Source organism: Oncorhynchus keta, chromosome 2 (assembly GCF_023373465.1).
Source record: "Oncorhynchus keta strain PuntledgeMale-10-30-2019 chromosome 2, Oket_V2, whole genome shotgun sequence".
NCBI classification, from domain to species: Eukaryota; Metazoa; Chordata; class Actinopteri; order Salmoniformes; family Salmonidae; genus Oncorhynchus; species Oncorhynchus keta.
In genome coordinates this window covers 39,083,918-39,108,883 of record NC_068422.1, presented here as the reverse complement: position 1 = coordinate 39,108,883, position 24,966 = coordinate 39,083,918, and the positions used below count along the sequence as shown (strand labels likewise).

Genomic DNA, 24,966 nt, shown 5'->3' with positions numbered 1-24,966 from the left:
GGATCTGATGGTTCACAGTATCGAAGGCAGCCGATAGGTCTAGAAGGATGAGAGCAGAGGAGAGAGAGTTAGCTTTAGCAGTGCGGAGCGCCTCCGTGATACAGAGAAGAGCAGTCTGAGTTGAATGACTAGTCTTGAAACCTGACTGATTTGGATCAAGAAGGTCATTCTGAGAGAGATAGCGGGAGAGCTGGCCAAGGACGGCACGTTCAAGAGTTTTGGAGAGAAAAGAAAGAAGGGATACTGGTCTGTAGTTGTTGACATCGGAGGGATCGAGTGTAGGTTTTTTTAGAAGGGGTGCAACTCTCGCTCTCTTGAAGACGGAAGGGACGTAGCCAGCGGTCAGGGATGAGTTGATGAGCGAGGTGAGGTAAGGGAGAAGGTCTCCGGAAATGGTCTGGAGAAGAGAGGAGGGGATAGGGTCAAGCGGGCAGGTTTTTGTGCGGCCGGCCGTCACAAGACGCGGGATTTCATCTGGAGAGAGAGGGGAGAAAGAGGTCAGAGCACAGGGTAGGGCAGTGTGAGCAGAACCAGCGGTGTCGTTTGACTTAGCAAACGAGGATCGGATGTCGTCGACCTTCTTTTCAAAATGGTTGACGAAGTCATCTGCAGAGAGGGAGGAGGGGGGGAGGGGGAGGAGGATTCAGGAGGGAGGAGAAGGTGGCAAAGAGCTTCCTAGGGTTAGAGGCAGATGCTTGGAATTTAGAGTGGTAGAAAGTGGCTTTAGCAGCAGAGACAGAGGAGGAAAATGTAAAGAGGAGGGAGTGAAAGGATGCCAGGTCCGCAGGGAGGCGAGTTTTCCTCCATTTCCGCTCGGCTGCCCGGAGCCCTGTTCTGTGAGCTCGCAATGAGTCGTCGAGCCACGGAGCGGGAGGGGAGGACCGAGCCGGCCTGGAGGATAGGGGACATAGAGAGTCAAAGGATGCAGAAAGGGAGGAGAGGAGGGTTGAGGAGGCAGAATCAGGAGATAGGTTGGAGAAGGTTTGAGCAGAGGGAAGAGATGATAGGATGGAAGAGGAGAGAGTAGCGGGGGAGAGAGAGCGAAGGTTGGGACGGCGCGATACCATCCGAGTAGGGGCAGTGTGGGAAGTGTTGGATGAGAGCGAGAGGGAAAAGGATACAAGGTAGTGGTCGGAGACTTGGAGGGGAGTTGCAATGAGGTTAGTGGAAGAACAGCATCTAGTAAAGATGAGGTCGAGCGTATTGCCTACCTTGTGAGTAGGGGGGAAGGTGAGAGGGTGAGGTCAAAAGAGGAGAGGAGTCGAAAGAAGGAGGCAGAGAGGAATGAGTCAAAGGTAGACGTGGGGAGGTTAAAGTCGCCCAGAACTGTGAGAGGTGAGCCGTCCTCAGGAAAGGAGCTTATCAAGGCATCAAGCTCATTGATGAACTCGCCGAGGGGACCTGGAGGGCGATAAATGATAAGGATGTTAAGCTTGAAAGGGCTGGTAACTGTGACAGCATGGAATTCAAAGGAGGCGATAGACAGATGGGTAAGGGGAGAAAGAGAGAATGACCACTTGGGAGAGATGAGGATCCGGTGCCACCACCCCGCTGACCAGAAGCTCTCGGGTGTGCGATAACCCGTGGGCGGACGAAGAGAGAGCAGTAGGAGTAGCAGTGTTATCTGTGGTGATCCATGTTTCCGTCAGTGCCAAGAAGTCGAGGGACTGGAGGGAGGCATAGGCTGAGATGAACTCTGCCTTGTTGGCCGCAGATCGGCAGTTCCAGAGGCTACCGGAGACCTGGAACTCCACGTGGGTCGTGCGCGCTGGGACCACCAGATTAGGGTGGCCGCGGCCACGCGGTGTGGAGCGTTTGTATGGTCTGTGCAGAGAGGAGAGAACAGGGATAGACAGACACATAGTTGACAGGCTACAGAAGAGGCTACACTAATGCAAGGAGATTGGAATGACAAGTGGACTACACGTCTCGAATGTTCAGAAAGATAAGCTTACGTAGCAAGAATCTTATTGACTAAAATGATTAAAATGATACAGTACTGCTGAAGTAGGCTAGCTGGCAGTGGCTGCGTTGTTGACACTACACTAATCAAGTCGTTCCGTTGAGTGTAATAGTTTCTACAGTGCTGCTATTCGGGGGCTAGCTGGCTAGCTAGCAGTGTTGATTACGTTACGTTGCGTTAAAAGAACGACAATAGCTGGCTAGCTAACCTAGAAAATCGCTCTAGACTACACAATTGTCTTTGATACAAAGACGGCTATGTAGCTAGCTATGTAGCTAGCTACGATCAAACAAATCAAACTGTTGTGCTGTAATGAAATGAAATGAAAATGTGATACTACCTGTGGAGCGAAGCGGAATGCGACCGGGTTGTTGAGTGCGGAAGTTCTATTCAGTAGACGTTGGCTAGCTGTTGGCTAGCTAGCCGTGTCTCCTACGTTAAGGACGACAAATAGCTGGCTAGCTAACCTCGGTAAATTAAGATAATCATTCTAAGACTACACACTCTAAACTACACAATTATCTTGGATACGAAGACCGCAAAGACAACTATGTAGCTAGCTAACACTACACTAATCAAGTCGTTCAGTTGAGTGTAATAGTTTCTACAGTGCTGCTATTCGGTAGACGGTGGACGTTTGCTAGCTGGCTAGCTGCTGGGCAGATAGCAGTGTAGACTACGTTAGGACGACGAAATACGATAATTACGCAATTATCTTTGATACAAAGATGGCTATGTAGCTAGCTAAGAAGAAATTGCTAAGATTAGACAAATCAAACCGTACTATAATGAAATGTAATGAAATGTAATGAAAAGTTATACTACCTGCGGACCGAAGTGCGGATGCGACCGCTCGCTCCAACCCGGCTTGTATTCTTATAAACGAGGGAGTAAGACCAGTCTGAACGAGTGGACCCTATCGTGACGCATGAGTTTTTTCAGGCGCATGTGCATTTCTTCTTTACCTTTTATATTGACAACGTTATTGTCTGGTTGAAATATTATAGATCATTTAGGCTAAAAAAAACAACCTGAGGATTGAATATAAACATCATTTGACATGTTTCTATGAACTTTACGGATACAATTTTGAGTTTTTGTCTGATTGTTTTGACTGAGTTTAAGCCTGTGGATTACTGAAGAAAACACGCTAACAAAATGGAGGTTTTGGAATATAAAGAGACTTCATCGAACAAAAGGAACATGTATTGAGTAAATGAATGTCTTCTGATTGCCACCAAGGGATTAATTGTATCTCTAATTCTGAGTTTTGTAACGCTTCTGCTTAGCTGGTTACTGTTTGTAATAATTTGTCAACTGGGCTATGTTCTGGGCTAGGTATGTTCTGGGCTAGGTATGCTTTTGCCTAAAAGCATTTTATAAATATGACACTGTGGTTGGTTTATCAAGAAGTTAATCTTTAAACCTATGTAAAATATGTTTTGTTTTCTGAATTTTTATAATGTGCATTTCTGTAATTGGATTTGGCGCTCTGCAACCTCACTGGATGTTGGCCAGATGGGACGCTAGCGTCCCACATAACCTAGAGAGGTTAATCTACCCATCGTGTCCGATTTCAAAAATGCTTTACAGCGAAAGCACCAGATATGATTATGTTAGGTCAAAGCCAAGTCAAAAAAACAGAAATTTTTCTAGCCAAAGATAGGAGTCACAAAAAGCAGAAATATAGATAAAATTAATCCCTACCCTTTGATTATCTTCATCAGATGACACTCATAGGACATCATGTTACACAATACATGTATGTTTTGTTCGATAATGTGCATATTTATATCCAGAAATCTTAGTTTACATTGGCACCTTATGTGCAGTAATGTTTTGATTCCAAAACATCCGGTGATTTTGCAGAAATACTCATAATAAACATTGATAAAAGATACAAGTGTTATTCACATAATTAAAGATAGACCTCTCTGGGAAATGTGGGACGCTAGCGAAAATGCAGAGCTCAGAATTTAAATAAATTACTATAAAAATCTAACTTAAATTAAATCACACATGCAAGATAGCAAATTAAAGCTACACTTGTTGTGAATCCAGCCAACATGTCAGATTTCAATAAGGCTTTTCGGCGAAAGCAAACGATGCTATTATCTGAGGATAGCATCTCCGTCAACAAAGAGAGAAACCATATTTCAACCCGGCAGGCGCGACGCAAAACGCAGACCTAAAAATATAATTCATGCCTTACCTTTGACGAGCTTCTTTTGTTGGCACTCCAATATGTCTCATAAACATCACAAATGGTCCTTTTGTTCGATTAATTTTGTCGATATATATCCAAAATGTCAATTTATTTGGTGCGTTTGAACCAGAAAAACACCGGTTTCAACTTACTCAATATGACTACAAAATATCTCAAAGGTTACTTGTAAACTTTGCCAAAACATTTCAAACTACTTTTATAATAAAACTTTAGGTGTTTTTTAACGTAAATAATCAATCAAATTGAAGACGGGATGATCTGTGTTCAATACAGGAAAAAAACTAACTGAAGCTATCCTTCTGGTCACGCGACTCTATCTAACAGTACACTTCAAGTGACCCACATTCAAGATGGCCGTACTTCCTCATTACACAAAGGAATAACCTCAACCAATTTCTAAAGACTGTTGACATCCAGTGGAAGCGAGAGGAACTCAGGAAGGTCCCTTAAAAATCTGGATTCCCAATGAAACCTCATTGGAAAAAGAGTGACCTCAAGAAATGCTAAATAAGTTATGTTATACTCACAGACATAATTCAAACAGTTTTAGGAACTCCAGAGTGTAATAATATGCATATCTTATCTTCTGGGGATGAGTAGCAGGCATTTGAATTTGGGCATGCATTTCATCCGGATGTGAAAATACTGCCCCTGTCACCAAGAAGTTAATGTAACCGCTGTGTCAGATTTTAAAAAACGTTACGGAAAAAGCATAATCTGAGAACGGCGCTCAGAACCCAAAAGAGCCAGAGGAATATCTGCCATTTTGGAGTCAAAAAAGTTAGAAACAACACCATAAATATTCACTTACCTTTGATGATCTTCATCAGAAGGCACTCCCAAGAATCCCAAGTCGGCAATAAATGACAGATTTGTTCCATAAAGTCCGTAATTTATGTCCAAATAGCCACTTGTTGTTAGCGTGTTCAGCCCAGTAATCCATCTTCATGAGGCGCATGCACTTCATCCAGACAAAAACTTGAACATTTCCGTTACAGTCCTTTAGAAACATGTCAAACGATGTATGGAATCAATCTTTAGGATGTTTTTAACATAAAACATCAATAATGTTCCAACTGGAGAATTCCTTTGTCTTCAGAAAAGCACTGGAATGAGAGGTAACTCTGTTGGGAGCGAGCGTCATGAGACCAAGGCACTCTGCCAGACCACTGGCTCAAAGAGGTCTCATGAGTCCCTCCTTTATAGTAGAATTCTCATTCAAGTTTCTAAAGACAGTTGACATCTAGTGGAAGCTGTAGAAAGTGCAACTTTATCCATATCTCAATGTGTATTCTGTAGGCCAAGTTTTGAAAAACTACAAACTTCAGATGTCCCACTTCCTGGTTGGATTTTTCTCAGGTTTTTCGCCTGCCATATGAGTTATATTATACTCACAGACATCATTCAAACAGTTTTAGAAACTTGTCTATATTTTCTATGTTTTCTATCTAATACTAATAATGATATGCATATATTAGCATCTGGGACAGAGTAGGAGGCAGTTCACTCTGAGCACGCTATTCATCCAAAAGTGAAAATGCTGCCCCCTATCCCGAGGAAGGTTAACTGAGAAAATGTATTTTCAATTCCAGAGAATAAAACATTTAATTAGGCAACCAATTCAGGAGTGGGTTGTAATAAATGATCAGACTCACAACCAGTCCAATAATGTTCATGAACAGAAACACATACCAGTCCAATAATGTCAATGAACAGTAACACATACCAGTATTTAAAATAGAAAAAACAACAATTATTAGGAATTATTAATCATCAATTATCATGTCCATAGTTTCACAACCGTGAGAAGTTATTTTTAAAGGTGTACACTTTAACCAATTCAATAAAATGTAATATGAATGTCAGAATTAATGAACAATAATAATTAACATAGTGAACAATAACTCATTAACCTGTTTATTTATTGTGGGTGTGGTAGCATGATTCTGATTGCATGACAATCGAGTGCAGGATACTCTCCCATTACGCTGCTCCAGAACTTTGGCAGTGTCATTTCCAGGAAGCGCATACTCAGTCCGCGATCAAATGACAGCTACTCCAGCAGAACCTCTTTGTTGCTTGGCAACGTGACACTTCCCATCTCCACTTGAAAGGGGTCCCATATTCAGTCGTCTTGTCTCCTGTTCTCCTCCGGGAAGTAGTTGCAAAACTTTCCCTGCAGCTTGACAAGATGCTGTTTAAGGTTTTTCGTCAGTGTATCAATGTGCACTTTGTTGATTAGATTCTGAATCTCAAAATCAGCATTGGGTAACATGTCAATCCTCCTTTTAGAAATAATAAGAGCGAGCCAGCCAGCTAATGTTTTTTGATTAAAAAAAGTTTACATTCAAATGTCTCTACTGTGAAGTAGTGACCCGAGACATACACCTAGTTTCCTAAATTATGTCTCTCTCTCTCTCTCTCTCTCTCTCTCTCTCTCTCTCTCTCTCTCTCTCTCTCTCTCTCTCTCTCTCTCTCTCTCTCTCTCTCTCTCAACAGTAAACTGCAACAAAACTCTGTAAATTAAAGATTCTGCCTCCTTATGATAGAAATGAGTCACCAAGGACTCTTGTAATTTTAAAGAGGATTTATCTTTTATGTTCCTTTCTGTAAATCCAAAACAGGTTAGGTGTTGGTTTTGTACACTATTGTATTTTTTACCTTTGACATTCCCTTGATAAGTCATATCCAGGTGTTATAGGGATTTGTGTGTGTTTCTCAGTGTAGAGACTCGACTGTAAAGAGACAGTTTTAGATCCCACACCCATCCCTTTACACATGTTCACTCCCCTTCGCTGACGTGAAAGTATTAGATAAGTCCCTGCAATATGATGGAAAGCTTAGCTCACTAGAGGACCTTGTGGACTTATACCATCATGTAGCTTATCCAGTCATCGCAGAGTCACTGGGGAGGGAACTAACGAGGACAGTGACAGGAAAGTTATCCGATTAGAATCCCCAAATTCTGTCTGGATGGAGATGAAGTCCTGATGGATGTAATACAGTATGAATTTAGCTGTTTACTAATGCTGCTGTGTGTTGTTGTCTCTCCCTCTACAGGATAGGCCTCCTGCTTCTGGGAAAGCCTCTGGACAGGGAGACCACTGACCAGTATCGTCTCATTGTCACTGCCTCTGATGGCAACCTAGGAGGGGTGAGAAACTTTATTCAGAATGGAAATGGATTGATTGATGGATGGATGGTTTTACTGATTGATATCAATGTGCAGGTCTGACTTTCTATGATTCATACAAAGGTCACAGTCATGATACAGGGGCCGCTTGCACCAGTTGGGCTCCAGTTGGGCTCCGCTGTAAAATGCACTCTAAGCAGGACCTAAAAATGAGCTATAAATGCTACGCTTAATAGGGAGCAGGCATACACTCTTAGAAAAAAAGGTGATGTCTAGAACCTAAAAGGGTACTTTGGCTGTCCCCATAGCAATCTATATTTTCAAAATGATGTGAGTCTCAAGTTCATATTTCACAACCTCTGCAGGCTTTATAAATTGCATGTGTGTGAGTCAATAGCAATAGCAACCCACCCGTAGTACACGCTCCATCAGGTTTATCTCACTGGTCATCCCCAAAGCCAACACCCCCTGTGGCTGCCTTTCCTTCCAGTTCTCTGCTGCCAGTGACTGGAATTAATTGCAAAAATGAAGCTGGAGACTTACATTTCCATCACTAACTTTAAACATCAGCTATTTGAGCAGCTAATCGATCACTGTAGCTGTACATAGTCAATCTGTAAATAGCTCACCCAATCTACCTACCTCATCCCCATATTGTATTTATTTACTTTGCTGCTCTTTTGTACACCAGTATCACTAGTTACACACCATCATCTGCTCATCATCATCTGCCCATCTATCACTCCAGTGTTAATCTGCTAAATTGTAATTACTTTGCTACTATGGCCTATTTATTGCCTTACCACCTCATGCCATTTACACACACTGTACATGGACTTTTTTTCCCCTATTGTGTTATTGACATTTGTTTATTCCATGTGTAACTCTGTGTTGTTGTTTCTGTAGCACTGCTTTATCTTGGCCAGGTCGCAGTTGTAAATGAGAACTTGTTCAGCCTACCTGGTTAAATAAAGTTTCATAAAATACAAATAAATTGTAAAAATAGACTAGGCCTCCACTTGATTTAGGATACATTAGCAAAATAAATTTTTCCGAGCAATGATAGATGAGTCAGCAAATACTGTAGATGAGCTATCACTTCCAATTATTTGCCCAGCCAGAGATCAATTGACCAAATATACATAGAAATTCAGTTAAACAAAACCAGATTGATTGACTACGCTATCAGACAAGTCATTGGATTTTGGTTGGGAGTAGGCTATGCCTACTACACGAGTGAACAGAAAAGTATCCACTTGTTATCATAACATGCTAGAAAAAAATTCTGATCAGTGCTAGATGCGCAAACTAGACTAAATATGGTGATGAGCACACCTCAACATAGCTATCCATTTCCCAGTAATTGTAACCAAATATCTAAAGATTCGGTGAATATGAAAATCTGACATTGATTTATCAAAACGTATCAAAACGTGTCTCCATGCTTGCTTCAAAGCAGAAAACAAAGAAATCAACAGAAGTGACCTTTCTAACTCAGTTGCAGGAGAGGAAGGAAACTATTCAGGGATTTCACCATGAGGCCAATGATGACATTAAAACAGTTACTGAATGTAATGGCTGTGATAGGAGAAAACTGAGGATGGATCAGTATATTACTGATACAATACTAACAAAATGACAGAGTGAAAAGAAGGAAGCCTGTATAGAATAAAAATATTCCAGAACATGCATCCTGTTTGCAATAAGGCACTAAAGTAGTACTGCAAAAAATGTGTCAAAGAAATGCATTTTTTGTCCTGAATTCAAAGTGTTATGTTTGGGGCAAATCCAAGAGTACTACTCTTCATATTTTCAAGCATGGTGGTGGCTGCATCATGTTATGGGTATGCTTGTCATCGGCAAGGACTATGGAGTTTTTTTGGGGGGAGTAAAAATAAACGTAATAGAGCTAAGCACAGGCTAATCGTGGATGAAAACAGGGCTCAGTCTGCTTTCCAACCTACACTGTAAGACAAAATACAAGGCCAAATACACACTGGAGTTGCTGACCAAGAAGGCAGTGACTGTTCCTGAGTGGCCAATTTAAATCGATTTGAAAATCTATGGCAATAACTGAGGATTTTTGTAAAGAATAATGAAATAAATGAAGAATTTTGAAAATAATAATGGGCAAATACAGGTGTGGAAAGCTCTTAAGAGACTTACCCAGAAAGACTCACAGCTGTAACCGCTGCCAAAGGGGCTTCTACAAAGTATTGACTCAGTGCTGTGAATACTTGCATACCAGTCAAAAGTTTGGACACAGCTACTCTTTTCAATGGGTTTTCTTTATTTTAACTTTTTCTACATTGTAGAATAATAGTGAAGACATCAAAACTATGAAATAACAAAAGTGATAAACACATCAAAATATATTTGAGATTCTTCAAAGTAGCCACCCGTTGCCTTGATAACAGCTTTGCACACTCTTGGAATTCTCTCCACCAGCTTCATGAGGTAGTCACCTGGAATGCTTTTCAATTAACAGGTATACCTTGTTGAAAGTTAATGTGGAATTTATGCGTTTGACCCAATCAGTTGTGTTGTGACAAGGTAAGGAGGGTATACAGTAGATAGCCCTATTTGGAAGAAGACCAAGTCCATATTATGGCAAAAACAGCTCAAATAAGAAAAGAGAAACGATAGTCCATCTTGCTTTAAGACATGAAGGTCAGTCAATCCATAAAATGTCAGGAACTTTGAAAGTGCAGTCAAAAAAAACATCAAGCGCTATGTTGAAATGGTCTCTCATGAGGACCGCCACAGGACAGGAAAACCCAGAGTTACCTCTGCTGCAGAGGCTAAGTTACCAGCCTCAGAAAGTGCAGCCCAAATAGATACTTCACAGACTTCAAGTTAGAGACACATCTCAACATCAACTGTTCAGTGGAGACGTGAATCAGACCTTTATGGTTGAATTGCTGCAAAGAAACCACTACTAAAGGACACCAATAATAATAAGATACTTACTTGGGTAAAGAAACACGAATAATGGACATTAGACCAGTGGAAATCTGTCCTTTGGTCTGATGATTTTTGGTTCAGACCGCCATGTCTTTGTGAGACGCAGAGTAGTTGAACAGATGATCTCCGCATGTGCGGTGCATGAAACGTGGAGGCGGAGATGTGATGGTGTGGGGGTGCTTTGCTGGTGACACTGCCTGTGATTTATTTAGAATTCAAGGCACCCTTAACCAGCATGGCTACCACAACATTCTGCAGCGATACGCCATCCCATCTGGTTTGCACTTACTGGGACTATCATTTTGTTTTTCAACAGAACAATGACTCAACACACCTCCAGGCTGTGTAAGGGCAATTTGACAAATAATGAGAGTCATGGAGTCTTGTTTGTGATGAGTCGGACTGCAGAGTGAAGGAAAAGCAGCCAACTAGTGTTCAGCATATGTGGCAACACCTTCAAGACTGTTGGACAAGCATTTCAGGTGAAGCTGGTTGAGAGAATGCCAAGAGTGTGCAAAGGTGTCATCAAGGCAAATGGGAGACAAAGGACTGTGAGACATAGGTTTTCTGCTAGACACATGAAAAGTGGGATGAATACGGAGGGTACGGGGCAACAGAAGACGAACTGTAGAGGGGATAATGTTCTTTGCGGTACTCCAACCGGAGGGGCAGGTTACAGTATCCTGGCTTCCCGACTCTCAGCACTTGCCTCTCCCAAGGTTTCCTTCACGGGGTCGCCAGCAGCTGACCAGGCGTTCTCGGACCTTTTAAATTAAATGTCGATTCACCTCAGGCCCCATCTCAGTCCATCTTGACCCGTTCCGTCAGTTTGTGGTGGAGGTCGACACACTTTTATAAAATTGTTTTATATTTTTTTAATACCTAAAGATGTTCTAAAAATCCAACTCAAATAGCTAAATGATCCATTGCATGACCATCTTAAAACCATTCAAATAAGTTACAGTGCCTTCAGAAAGTATTCACACCCCTTGACTTTTTCCAACATTCTGTTGTTACAAAGTGGGATTAAAATGGATTCAATTTAAAAAAAATTGAAAACGTTCTCTACTAAATACTTGATAATGTCAAAGTGGAAGAAAAATTCTAACATTTGTAACAATAAATATGAAAAATTAAACACTAATACAGTGCCTTGCGAAAGTATTCGCCCCCCTTGAACTTTGAGACCTTTTGCCACATTTCAGGCTTCAAACATAAAGATATAAAACTGTATTTTTTTGTGAAGAATCAACAACAAGTGGGACACAATCATGAAGTGGAACGACATTTATTGGATATTTCATATGTACGGCTGGACCGAATCGGAGAGATGGGTGCTTTGTAGGTTAATAGTAAAACCTTGAAATCTGCCCTACCCTTAACATGAAGTGAAGCCATTGTAGAGAAGCTAGCACTGGAGTAATATGATCACATTTTTGGTTCTAGTCAAGATTCTAGCAGCCGTGTATAGCACAAATGGAAGTTTATTTAGTGCTTTATCCGGGTAGCCGGAGAGTAGAGCATTGCAGTAGTCTAATCTAGAAGTGAAAAAGGCATCGATTAGTTTTTCTGCATAATTTTTTGGACAACATTTTTTGATTTTTGCAATGTTACTAAGATGGAAAAACGCTGTCCTTCAAATAGTCTTGATATGTTCGTCAAAAGAGAGATCGGGGTCCAGAGTAACGCCGAGGTCCTTCACAGTTTTTTTTGAGACGACTGTACAACCATCAAGACTAATTCTCAGATCCAACAGCAGATATCTTTGTTTCATGTGACCTAGAACAAGCATGTCTGTTTTGTCCGGGTTTAAAAGTAAAAGATTTGCCGCCATCCACTTCCTTACGTCTGAAACACAGCCTTCCATGGTAGGCAATATTCTAAATTGGTAGGCACAGGAAGTACCAACGATTATTTAAATTATTCAATTACACCAAGGATACAACATGTTTGTGAGCAACCCGGTTTTGAGACTGTCGAGCAACGTGTATGTGTGTGTGTGTGTAGAAGACAATTGAAAAGGCCATTAGTATAGAAATAGTGGTTGCATGTAAAAGCCATCATTTGTGCGTTTTCTATGATGTATGATGGCAAAGGAATACAGAGTGAGAAGGTGAGGCTGTAAAATGGACAGAGAGAAGGTCAAAGTGGGAGTGGCAGACAAAGAGAGAGATAGAGAGAGGAATGCCCTGACCTCTCAGAATAAGGTGACCAGCACTGGCCCTCTGTGTCCTAATGTTGAATGAAGGATTGTAGGGACCCTGAACTCCAATCCTCACCCTTTCCAGGGGCCCATAACCGCACCGAGGTGTGTGTGTGTGCGCGCGTGTGTGTATCAGTGGTGTAAAGTACTTAAGACTCACTAAACACATTTATGTCTGAGTGTTGGAGTATGCCCCTGGATATCTGTCAAAAAGAAGAAAAAAACATTGTGCTGGTCTGGTTTGCTTAATAGGAATTTGAAGTTATTTTTACCTTTGATTTTGATACTTAAGTATTCTTAAAAACACATACTTTTAGACTTTTTCTCAAGTATTGTTTTACTGGGTGACTTTTACTTTTACTCAAGTAATTTTCTATTAAGGCATCTTTACTTTTACTCAAGCATGACAATTTGGTACTTTTTCCACCACTGGTGTGTATGTGCGGGTGTGCGTGTGCATGTATAGGTGTGGACTTGCAAACATGTGAGCTTGTGTGTGTTTATTATGATGGAGTCCCCATGGGAGCAGGACAATTACTATCTGCACCTGCAGCCCATCAGGTGTAATAAAGTGAAATACAGTTGAGGAAGAGATTATGGTGTTCAATATACATAGAGTGGGAGAGATTGTGTGCAATTGACTAGTGAGATAGAGAGAGGGTAGACAAAGAGGGTGCATCAGGAAAGAATGACAGAGCGAGAGAAAGAGAGAGAATGAGATAGATAGAGATGTGATTCGAGGTGCCCAAGGGTTCTGTAATTATAACAGATCTTGTGTAACCATGGGAACTTGACAGGGAGAGAGCAGGCCCACCGTCATGATTCCCCTACATACACTACACGAGAAACACACAAGAAGAGGTCTAATGAAGTGATATGAAGTTTTTTATTTTTTATTTTTTTATTTCACCTTTATTTAACCAGGTAGGCAAGTTGAGAACAAGTTCTCATTTACAATTGCGACCTGGCCAAGATAAAGCAAAGCAGTTTGACACATACAACAACAGAGTTACACAAGGAGTAAAACAAACATACAATCAATAATACAGTAGAAACAAGTCTATATACGATGTGAGCGAATGAGGTGAGAAGGGAGGTAAAGGCAAAAAAGGCCATGGTGGCAAAGTAAATACAATATAGCAAGTAAACCACTGGAATGGTGGATTTGCAGTGGAAGAATGTGCAAAGTAGAAATAAAAATAATGGGGTGCAAAGGAGCAAAATAAATCAAATAAAACAAATACAGTAGGGAAAGAGGTAGATGTTTGGGCTAAATTATAGGTGGGATATGTACAGGTGCAGTAATCTGTGAGCTGCTCTGACAGCTGGTGCTTAAAGGTAATGAGGGAGATAAGTGTTTCCGGTTTCAGAGATTTTTGTAGTTCGTTCCAGTCATTGGCAGCAGAGAACTGGAAGGAGAGGCGGCCAAAGAAAGAATTGGTTTTGGGGGTGATTAGAGAGATATACCTGCTGGAGCACGTGCTACAGGTGGGTGATGCTATGGTGACCAGCGAGCTGAGATAAGGGGGGACTTTACCTAGCAGGGTCTTATAGATTACATGGAGCCAGTGGGTTTGGCGACGAGTATGAAGCGAGGGCCAGCCAACGAGAGCGTACAGGTTGCAATGGTGTATAGTATATGGGGCTTTGGTGATAAAACGGATGGCACTGTGATAGACTGCCTCCAATTTGTTGAGGAGGGTATTGGAGGTTATTTTTTTTTTAAATTACATCGCCAAGTTGAGGCGGTTGAGGCGTAGATGATGGGGTTAGATATGTAGTGGGAGAGAATGACAAATGAGATACAGAGAGGGTAGACACAGAGGGCACATCAGGAAAGAATGACAGAAAAAAAGAGATGTGATGTGAGGTGCCCACGGGTTCTGTAATTATAACAGAACTTGTGGAACAATGGGTACCTGACAGGGTGAGAGCAGGACCCCCCTCGTGATTCCCCTACATACACTACATGACAAAAATTATATGGACACGTCGAACATCTCATTCCAAAATCATGGGCATTAATATGGAGTTGGTCCCACCTTTTCTGCTATAACAGCCTCCACTTTTCTGGGAAGGTTTTCCACTAGATGTTGGAACATTGCTGCGGGGACTCCATTCAGCCACGGGCATTAGTGAGGTTGGTCACTGATGTTGGCCGATTAGGCCTGGCTCACACTCGGCGTTCCAATTCATCCCAAATGTGTTCGATGGGGTTGAGGTTAGGCCAGTCAAGTTCTTCCACAACAATCTTGACAAACCATTTATGTATGGATCTTGCTTTGTGTACGGCCATTGTCATGGTGAAACAGGAAAGGGCTTTCCCCAAACTGTTGCCACAAAGTTGGAAGCACATAATCATCTAGAATATAATTGTATGCTGTAGCGTTAAGATTTCCCTTTACTGGAACTAAGGGGCCTAGCCCAAACCATGAAAAACAGCCCCAGACGATTATTCCTCCTCCACCAAACTTTACAGTTGCCACTATGCATTGGGACAGGTAGCGTTCTCCTGACATCTGCCAAATCCAGATTCGTCCGTCGGACTGCCAGATGGTGAAGCGTGATTCACCACTCTAGAGAACGTATTTCCACTGCTCCAGATTACAATGGCAAGCTTTGCACCATTCCAGCCGACGCTTGGCATTGGGCATAGTGAGTTTAGGCTTGTGTGCCTAATCCACTAATTTGAAGGGGTGTCCATATACTTTTGTATATATAGTGTATCAAGCAGATGGTAATTGAAATGCTGAAAAAACAATAAAGGAAAGTAATGGTAATTGTTCTTAAATTGAAAAGGTCCCCTGTTAAAATAAGAGTCAATGTCCAATTAATGAAAAACTTTTCATTCGTTTTCAGAAATCTAATGAACCTCAAATGAACACCCTGCAGGCCATTCTAATATTTTGTTGTTAAGTTGGCTAAAGAACTACTGTTGTTAGATAACCCAACTATTGGATAGCGCCAACCGACATGGCAGCATCGCGACTAGCGCTTAGAAAATGTTGCTTTATTTAGTTTTTTTATGAACTATTTTTTTTACAATATTAGCTCAGGAAATGCTTTATGTCATTACATACAGCCGGGAAGAACTATTGGACATTTGAGCGGTGGTAACTACCAGAACTACCAGCATTATGAACAGGAATACAACTTCCCTGGAGCAGATCCTTTTTTACTCTCCCCAGAGCAATTGAACTTATTCAAGAGGCCGATCCAAAACATCGTCGGCGGAGGAGAGGCACTCGAGGTCTGCTGGTTCGACTTATGAGGCGCGCACACCAACAACCTCTTCTGAGTAAATTACTCACTAATGTTCAGTGTTTGGATAATCTTTTGGGATCGGCGTGCCGCTAGCGCCCCACCTCGACAACATCCGGTGAAATTGCAGAGCGCGAAATTCAAAATACAAAATTTGTAATAGTAAACATTCATGAAAATACAAGTGTCTTACATTGTTTAAAAGCTTCACTTCTTGTTAACTTCTTTGGCACTGTGGGGCAGTATTGAGTAGCTTGGATGAATAAAGCGCCCAGCGTAAACTGCCTGCTACTCAAAATATGCATATAATTAGTAGATTTGGATAGAAAACACATTCGAAAACTGTTTGAATGATGTCTGTGAGTATAACAGAGCTCATATGGCAGGCAAAAACCTGAGAAAAAAATCAGACCAGGAAGTGGGAAATCTGAGGTTTGTAGTTTTTCAAGTCGTTGCCTATCCAATTTACAGTGTCTATGAGGTCATATTGCACATCCTAAGGCTTCCACTAGATGTCAACAGTCTTTAGAACCGTGTTTCAGGCTTCTACTGTGAAGGGGGAGAGAATAAGAGCTGTTTGAGTCAGGTGTCTGGCAGAGTGCCTTGAGCTCAGTCAGGCGTGCGCCAATGAGAGTTAACTGCGTTCCTTTTCATTTCTAAAGACATAGGAATTGTCCGGTTGAAACATTATTGAAGATTTATGATAAAAACATCCTAAAGATTGATTATATACATCGTTTGACATGTTTCTACGAACTGTAATGGAACTGTCGTCTGAACTAAGTGCCTGCGCCGTGTGAATTTGGATTTGTGAACTAAATGTGCAAACTTTATTCAACAAAATACAAATGTATTGTGTAAATGAGATTCCTGGAAATCAAAGAAAATCATGAAAATCATCAAAGGTAAGTGAATATTTATAACGCTATTGTGACACCTCTCCTTCTTTGGAAAATGGCTGTATGTTTTACTTTGACTTGGCGCTGACCTAACATAATCACAAGGTGTGCTTTCACCGTAAAGCCTTTTTGAAATCAGAGACTGTGGCTGGATTAACGAGAAGTTTATCTTTAACATGGGGAATAATACTTGTATGTTTGAGGAATTTTATTTATGAGATTTCTGTTGTTTTGAATTTGACGCTAGCATCCCACTTATCCCAGGGAAGTTAATCCAATCCTTTGTCAGATTTCAAAAAGGCTTTACGGCGAAAGCACATTGTGTGATTATCTGAGGACACCGCCCTGCATACAAATGCATTAAACATTTTCCAAACAAGCAGAGGCAACACAAAAGTCAGAAATAGAGATGAAAATAAATCACTTACATTTGAAGGTCTTCCTCTGTTTGTTTGCAATCACAAGAGTCGCAGCTACATAACAAATGATAATTTTGTTCCGAAAAAGTCCTTCATATCCTAAAAAAGTCTGTTTAGTGTCAGGACCCGGTTACAAACCCGGGTCTCCGGAGTGAGAAACAGTCACTTAACCAACTGAGCCACGAATAGTCAGCAGAACCCAGAAGATGAGGCAGACACAGCAGTACTTGAGACAGTGTATTTAATGAAGTAAAAAAGTGAAGTCCTTCAGGAAAACATGTAACTCCACAACCTCAAAAGGAATTCCACAAGAACAAAGGTAATCCTCCAAGACAAAAAGGTAAATCCACAAGGTGGTAGGTATAGCATAAAAAGCCTCAAAAGATACTCAAAAATAAATAAACAAGAACAAAAAAACAGAATTCCACAAGAGAGTCCACCGGGATCAACAAGAGTACACAGAATACTAGGGCTGGGTGCTAACATACAAACACAGAGCAAAAAACTGGGGAAAACTAAGGGTTTAAATACAATCAGGGTAAACGAGGCACAGGTGCAAATAATAATGGGGATCAAAGGAAAACAAAAGGTCAAAAAGCACAATGGGGGCATCTAGTGACCAAAAACTGGAACTACCCTGGCCAAATCCTGACATTTAGTTGGCGTTCTGGCTAATTTTTCAAAATAAAAGCCTAAAACTATGTCTGAAGACTGTTGACACCTTGAGGAAGCGATATGAAAAGGAATCTGGTTGATATTCCTTTAAATGGAGCAGAGTGAGGCTATGGAACATGGGGTTTTCAAAATAGAAGCCACTTCCTGTTGATTTTCCTCAGGGTTTCGCCTGCAATATCAGTTATGTTATACTCACAGACAATATTTTGACAGTTTTGGAAACTTTAGAGTGTTTTATATCAAATACTAATAATAATATGCATATATTAACAACTGAGACTGAGGAGCTGGCCATTTATAATGGGCACCTTTTCATCCAAGCTACTCAATACTGCTCCTGCAGCCATACGAATTTAAGCTTGTGGCCCTGTGTCTGAACCCCACCCTGTACAACTGGGTCCTGGACTTCCTGACAGGCCGTCCCCAGGTGGTGAATGTAGGAAACATCACCTTCCCTCCGCTGATCCTCAACACTGGGATCACACAAGGGTGTGTGCTCAGCCCCCTCCTGTACTCCCTGTTAACTCATAACTAAGTGGCCAAGCACGCCTCCAACTTAATCATCAAATTTGCAGATGACACAACAGTAGTAGGTTTGATTACCAATGATGACGAGACAGCCTACAGGGAGGAGGTGGGGTCTCTGGAAGTGTGGTGCCTGGAAAACAGCCTCTCATTTAACATCAACAAAACAAAGGAGATTATCGTGGATCTCAGGAAACAGCAGAGAGTACACCCACATATCTACATCGCCAGGACCGCAGTGGAGAAGGTGGAAAGCTTCAGGTTCCTTGGCATACACATCACTAACAAACTGAAATGGACCACCCACACAGACAGAGCCTCTTCAACCTCAGGAGGTGAAAGAAATTTGGCTTGTCACCTAAAACCCTCCCAATTTTTTACAGATACCCAATTGAAAGCATCCTGTCGGGCTGTATCCCTGCCTGGTACGGCAACTGCACCGCCCACAACCACAAGTCTCTCCAGAGGGTGGTGCAGTCTGCCTAACGCATTACCGGGGGCAAACTATCCACCCTCCAGGACACCTACAGTACCCGATGTCACAGGAAGGCCAAAAAGATTATCAAGGACATCAGCCACCCGAGCCATTGCCTGTTCACCCCACTATCATGCAGAAGGCGAGGTCAGTACAGGTGCATCAAAGCTGGGACCGAGAGACTGGAAAACAGTTTCTATCTCAAGGCCATCAGACTGTTAAACAGCCAACACTAGCACATTAGAGGCTGCTGCCTATAGGCACAGACTAGGAATCAATGCCACTTTAAGGAATGGAACACTATTCACTTTAATAATGTTTACATATCTGACATTAGTCATCTCATATGTATAAACTGTATTCTATACTATTCTATGGTATCTTAGTCACTTAATAATGCTTACATATCTTGCATTACTTAACTCAAATGTATATACTGTTTTACTATACAATTCTACTGTATCTTAGTCTGTTCCACTTTGACATTGCTCGTCCATATGTATATAGTCTTAATTCATTCCTACTGAGATTTGTGTGTATTGGGTATATGTTGTGAAATTTGTTAGATATTACTTGTTAGATATTACTGCACTGTTGGAGATAGAAGCACAAGCATTTTGCTACACCCCCAATAACATCTGCTAATCATGTGTATGTGAACAATACACTTTGATTTGATTTGTCCTTAACCCTCATATAAGGTGACGACCAGCCTATGCAAATCATCAGACCTCACCACGGCCACAAATTATTGGGCCCCAACCGTGTTTTCACTTCAAAGGCTGTAGTGTTGGTACCCTGGCCATGTCTTAGGGACTTGGGTTACAGAGAGGGGAGCTCACAGACAACTATTTCCTCTGATAAATAAATAATAGGAGCTCATTAATCAGCATCAAACTGATGGCCACATCCAGAAATACGATGCTGTAGCAGGGAGATTCTGGGCTTTAATAGCGCCCGTCAACGCAAGACCCACACCTCATTAGCCTTCAGGAGCTTGGGTATGTGAAGTCCATCATAGAAGGTTTAGTCTGCTCTGTCATGAAATGTGAAGGAAGAGAGGAGGCCTTACATTGGATGTAGCTATTATTTTATAATCCGCTCAAACTATCAGAAAGAGAGATGATGTGAGGATGTTGTAAACCTTTGAACTCTCAGAGAGATATGACGTGATATTGCATCATTTATTTAATGTAATGGACATACACAAAATAGTTCAAATTGGTGAAGTGAAATGAAATAAATAACTTGTTTCAAAAAATTCAAAAAAGTTTAAAACAGAAAAGTGGTGTGTGCATATGTATTCACCAGCTTTGCTATGAAGCCCTTGAATAATATCTGGTGCAACCAATTACCTTCAGAAGTCACATAACTAGTTAAATGAAGTCCACCTGTGTGCAATCTAAGTGTTACATTATCTCAGTATATATACAGCTGTTCTGAAAGGCCCCAGAGTCTGCAACACCCCTAAACAAGGGGCACCACCAAGCAAGCGGCACCATGAAGACCAAGGAGCTCTCCCAACAGGTCAGGGACAAAGTTGTAGAGAAGTACAGATCAGGGTTGGGTTATGTAACCGTTTTCATGTGGTGAAGGAGAGTCGGACCAAACTGCAGTGTGTAGATTGCGATCCATGTTTAATAAACAACGTAGACACAAATAAACACAAACACTACAAAACAATAAACATAACGAAAACAGCCTATACTTTGTGTAAACTAACACAGAACAAGGACATCATGACACTAAGGACAATCAACCACAACACAACCAAAGAATATGGCTGCCTAAATATGGTTCCCAATCAGAGACAACAATAAACACCTGCCTCTGATTGAGAACCACTTCAGACAGCCATAGACTTACCTAGAACACCCCACTAAGCTACAATCCCACTACATACACACCACATACAAAAACCCATGTCACACCCTGGCCTGACCAAATAAATGAAGATAAACACAAAATACTTCGACCAGGGCGTGACAGGTTATACATTTTTTTTAAAACTTTGAACATCCCACAGAGCACCATTGCATTCATTATTAAAAAATGGAAAGAATATGGCACCACAACAAACCTGCCAAGGGAGGGCCGCCCACCAAAACTCACAGACCAGGCAAGGAGGGCATTAACCTCTCTGAACCACCCATCCTGGATCCAGTATAATTGTCATCAGCAACGCTGAATAGCATAGCGCCACAGTCAAATAATATTACTAGAAAATATTCATATACATGAAATCACAAGTGCAATATTGCAAAACACAGCTTAGCCTTTTGTTAATCCACCTGTCGTCTCATATTTTGAAATTATGCTTTACAGCGAAAGCAATACAAGCGTTTGTAAGTTTATCGATCGCTCGACAAAACAATATGTACACTTAGCATCAGGTAACTTGGTCACGAAAATCAGAAAAGCAATCAAATTAATTGTTTACCTTTGATCTTCGGCTATTTTCACTCACGACACTCCCAGTTAGACAAATGTTCCTTTTGTTCCATAAAGATATTTTTTATATCCAAATACCTCCATTAGGTTGGTGCGTTATGCCCAGGAATCCACTGGAAAGAGCGGTCACGACAACGCAGACAAAAATTACAAATTATATCCATAATGTCCACAGAAAAATGTCAAACGTTTTTTATAATCAATCCTCATGGTGTTTTTCAAATATCTATTCGATAATATATCAACCGGGACAGTTGGCTTTTCACTAGGACCGGGAGTAACAATGGCCGCCTTTCTCTTTTGCGCACAACTCACTCTGAGAGCCCCCACCTATCCACTTACGCAATGTGGTCGTTCACGCTCATTCTTCAAAATAAAAGCCTGAAACTATGTCTAAAGCCTGGTGACACCTTAGGGAAGCCATAGAAAAAGGAATCTGGTTGATATCCCTTTAAATGGGCAATAGGGATGCATAACAACGGAGAGGTTTCAAAAACAGGGGCACTTCCTGATTGGATTTTCCTCAGGTTTTAGCCTGCAATATTAGTTCTGTTTAACTCACAGGCAACATTTTGACAGTTTTGGCAACTTTAGAGTGTTTTCTATCCTAATCCTAATTATATGCATATTCTAGCATCTGGTCCTGAGAAATAGACCGTTTACTTTGGGAACGTTATTTTTCCAAACATAAAAATAGTGCCCCCTAGCTTCAAGATAGGGGACTGTTGCGTCCCACTTGGGCAAAAAACTGGGAAAATTTAGCGCGGCAAATAAAGGAAAAATGATCTAAAAATCTAATTTTCATTAAATCACATATATAAGATACTCAATTAAAGCTACACTCGTTGTGAATCCAGCCAACATGTCAGATTTTAAAAAGGCTTTTCGAGGTGAAGGATAAGAAGCTATTATCTGATTTATTATTTACCTTTATTTTACTAGGCAAGTCAGTTAAGAACAAATTCTTATTTTCAATGACAGCCTAGGAACAGTGGGTTAACTGCCTGTTCAGGGGCAGAATGACAGATTTGTACCTTGTCAGCTCGGGGATTTGAACTTGCAACCTTTCGGTTATCTGATGATTGCACAATAGTAAACAAAGAGGGTAGCATATTTCAACCCTGCAGGCGCTACACAAAATGCAGAAATAAAATATAAAACATGCATTACCTTTGACGAGCTTCTTTTGTTGGCCCTCCAATATGTCCCATAAACATCACAATTGTTCCTTTTGTTCGATTAATTCCATCCATATATATCCAAATGTCCATGTATTTGACACGTTTGATCCAGAGAAAAACAGCTTCCAAAAAACGCAACGTCACAACAAAATATTTCAAAAGTTGACTATAAACTTTGCCAGAATATTTCAAACTACTTTAGTAATACAACTTTAGGTATCTTTAAATGTTAATAATCGATCAAATTGTAGACGGGTGTCACACCCTGACCTTAGTATTCTTTGTTTTCTTTGTTAATTTGGTCAGGTCTGGATGTGACATGGGTGATGTATGTGTTTTTGTCTTTTCTAGGGGTTTTGTATGTTTATGGGTGTTTCCTATCTAGGTGTTTTGTAAGTCTATGGTTGCCTAGATTGGTTCTCAATTAAAGGCAGCTGTCTATCGTTGTCTCTGTTTGGGAACCATATTTAGGCAGCCATATTCTTTGGGTATTTTGTGGGTGATTGTTCCTGTTCCAGTGTGCCAGTGTTTGGTGTTCACGTTACGGGACTGTATCGCCTTCATAATTTTTGTAGGTTTGTTGTTTTTGTTCATTGTTTAAGTATTCCCATTAAATATGGATTATATTCACGCTGCATCTTGGTCCTCCTCTCTTTCACCCGAAGACAATCGTGACAGAATCACCCACCAACAATGGACCAAGCAGCAGGAGGAGCAGCGCAATTAGGACTATTGGACTTGTGAGGAGATACTGGATGGAGATGGACACTGGACGCAGCCGGGTGAATATCACCGTCCCAAGGCAGAGCTGGAGGCAGCCAAAGCGGAGAGGTGGCGGTATGAAGAGGCAGCACTGCAGCACGGCTGGAAGCCCGAGAGGCAGCCCCAAAAATGTATTGGGGGGCGGCACACGGGGAGTGTGGCGAAGCCAGGTAGGAGTCCTGTGCCAACTCCCCGTGCTTACTGTGGAGAGAGAGGGCGTCGTACTGGTCAGGCACCTTGTTATGCAGTTGAACGCACGGTGTCTCCAGTAAGCATGCTTAGCCTGGTGCGCTACATCCCAGCTCCCCACATCTGGCGGGCTAGGGTGAGGATCCAGCCAGGGCAGATGGTGCCAGCCCTGCTTTCCAGACAGGCAGTGGGTCTCCTCGGACCAGGATATCCTGCGCCGGCGATGCGCACTGTGTCTCCCGTACGTCTGCACAGCCCAGTGCGTCCTGTGCCTGCACACCGTACATGCCGGGCTAGAATCACCATCCAGCCAGGACCGGTTGTTCAGGCCATTAGCTCGAGACCTCCAGTGCGTCTTCACGGTCCGGTCTATCCAGTACCACCAGTGCCAACACTGTCGGTTTGTTGTTTTTGTTCATTGTTTAAGTATTCCCATTAAATATGGATTATATTTACAATGCATCTTGGTCCTCCTCTTTCACCCGAAGAGCCGTTGTCACGATTGTCTATCTGTGTTCAATACAGGAAGACAACAAACCATGCTACATTTCACGTCTTGCCCACTCTCAACAGTGTTACCCAGTTCCTAGATGGCCTCCTTCTTAATTGCATAAATTAATAACCTCAACCAAATTCCAAAGACTGGTGACATCCAGTGGAAGCAGTAGGAACTGACAACCGGTTCCTAAGAAATATAATTTGCCAATGAGAACTCAGTGAACAGACAGAGACCTAAAAAAATATATTCTGAACAGTTAGTCCTCGGTTTTTGCCTGCTACATACGTTCTGTTATAGTCACATACATGATTCAAACAGTTTTAGAAACTTCAGAGTGTTTTCTATCCAAATATACTAATAATATGCATATCTAGTATTCCAGGCATGAGTAGCAGGGGGTTGAAATTGGGCACGCTATTTATCCAAAAGTGAAAATGCTGCCCCCTATACCTTAAATTGACTGCACTATACTTGTACACTATACAAGTATTGCCAGCAATGGAATACAGAGGATCCTCCTCCTCTATTGGAGGGACTTCCACTGCCATGCCCTATCCGTGATGATAGGCTTTTGGATACGGGTCCCTTTCTATCACAACGGTTCACAGGGAGTGCCAAGGATGAAGCGAAATAGAGCTCTGCCCTCTAGGAAATTCATATTTTGTGATAATAATTCAACACTGCACAGCAAAAATGTGGGTATTTAACTTTCGGTTTTGTGGTAAAAAGCTGTATGAGTTGATTCTAGTGGAATCAACACCACATGGTGTGGTTCTTACTTGACTGTTGGGAGGGGCCTTATCATATTTCCCAGCATTCTTTGTTGCAGGTTTCTTTTTAGAATAGTTTGTTTTAATATCAGGATGTCTGCATGCAAATTGATTTATCAATTGATCTTATACTACACAAAGATAAAAAAAAAAACTATTTTCTAAACTAATCCAATCTATATGTGGTTGAATTTATTCAACCGTTATTCAAATGGTTTAGGTAGCCTCATTTATCATTCTTCCCTACATTGGCAGTCATTTTATCTGCAGATTGAAAGTGATTAATAGTTCTAATTGTTGGATATCCTAACATCTGTCTGGATTCCAGAAGGAATTGTATAGCACTTCACTAGCTGTCTTCGGTCCTTTG

The 24,966-nt window shown here is 41.4% G+C and overlaps 1 protein-coding gene across 1 annotated transcript in view; it reads left to right on the top strand.

Moving 5' to 3' along the window:
- Positions 1-24,966, top strand: part of LOC118400216 (protocadherin-15-like) — a 239,626-nt gene that overhangs the window by 106,332 nt on the left and 108,328 nt on the right. The window contains exon 18 of the mRNA XM_035796860.2: positions 7,251-7,344. Within this exon, the coding sequence (XP_035652753.2) occupies positions 7,251-7,344 (94 nt within the window). The remainder of the gene's footprint in view (positions 1-7,250; positions 7,345-24,966) is intronic.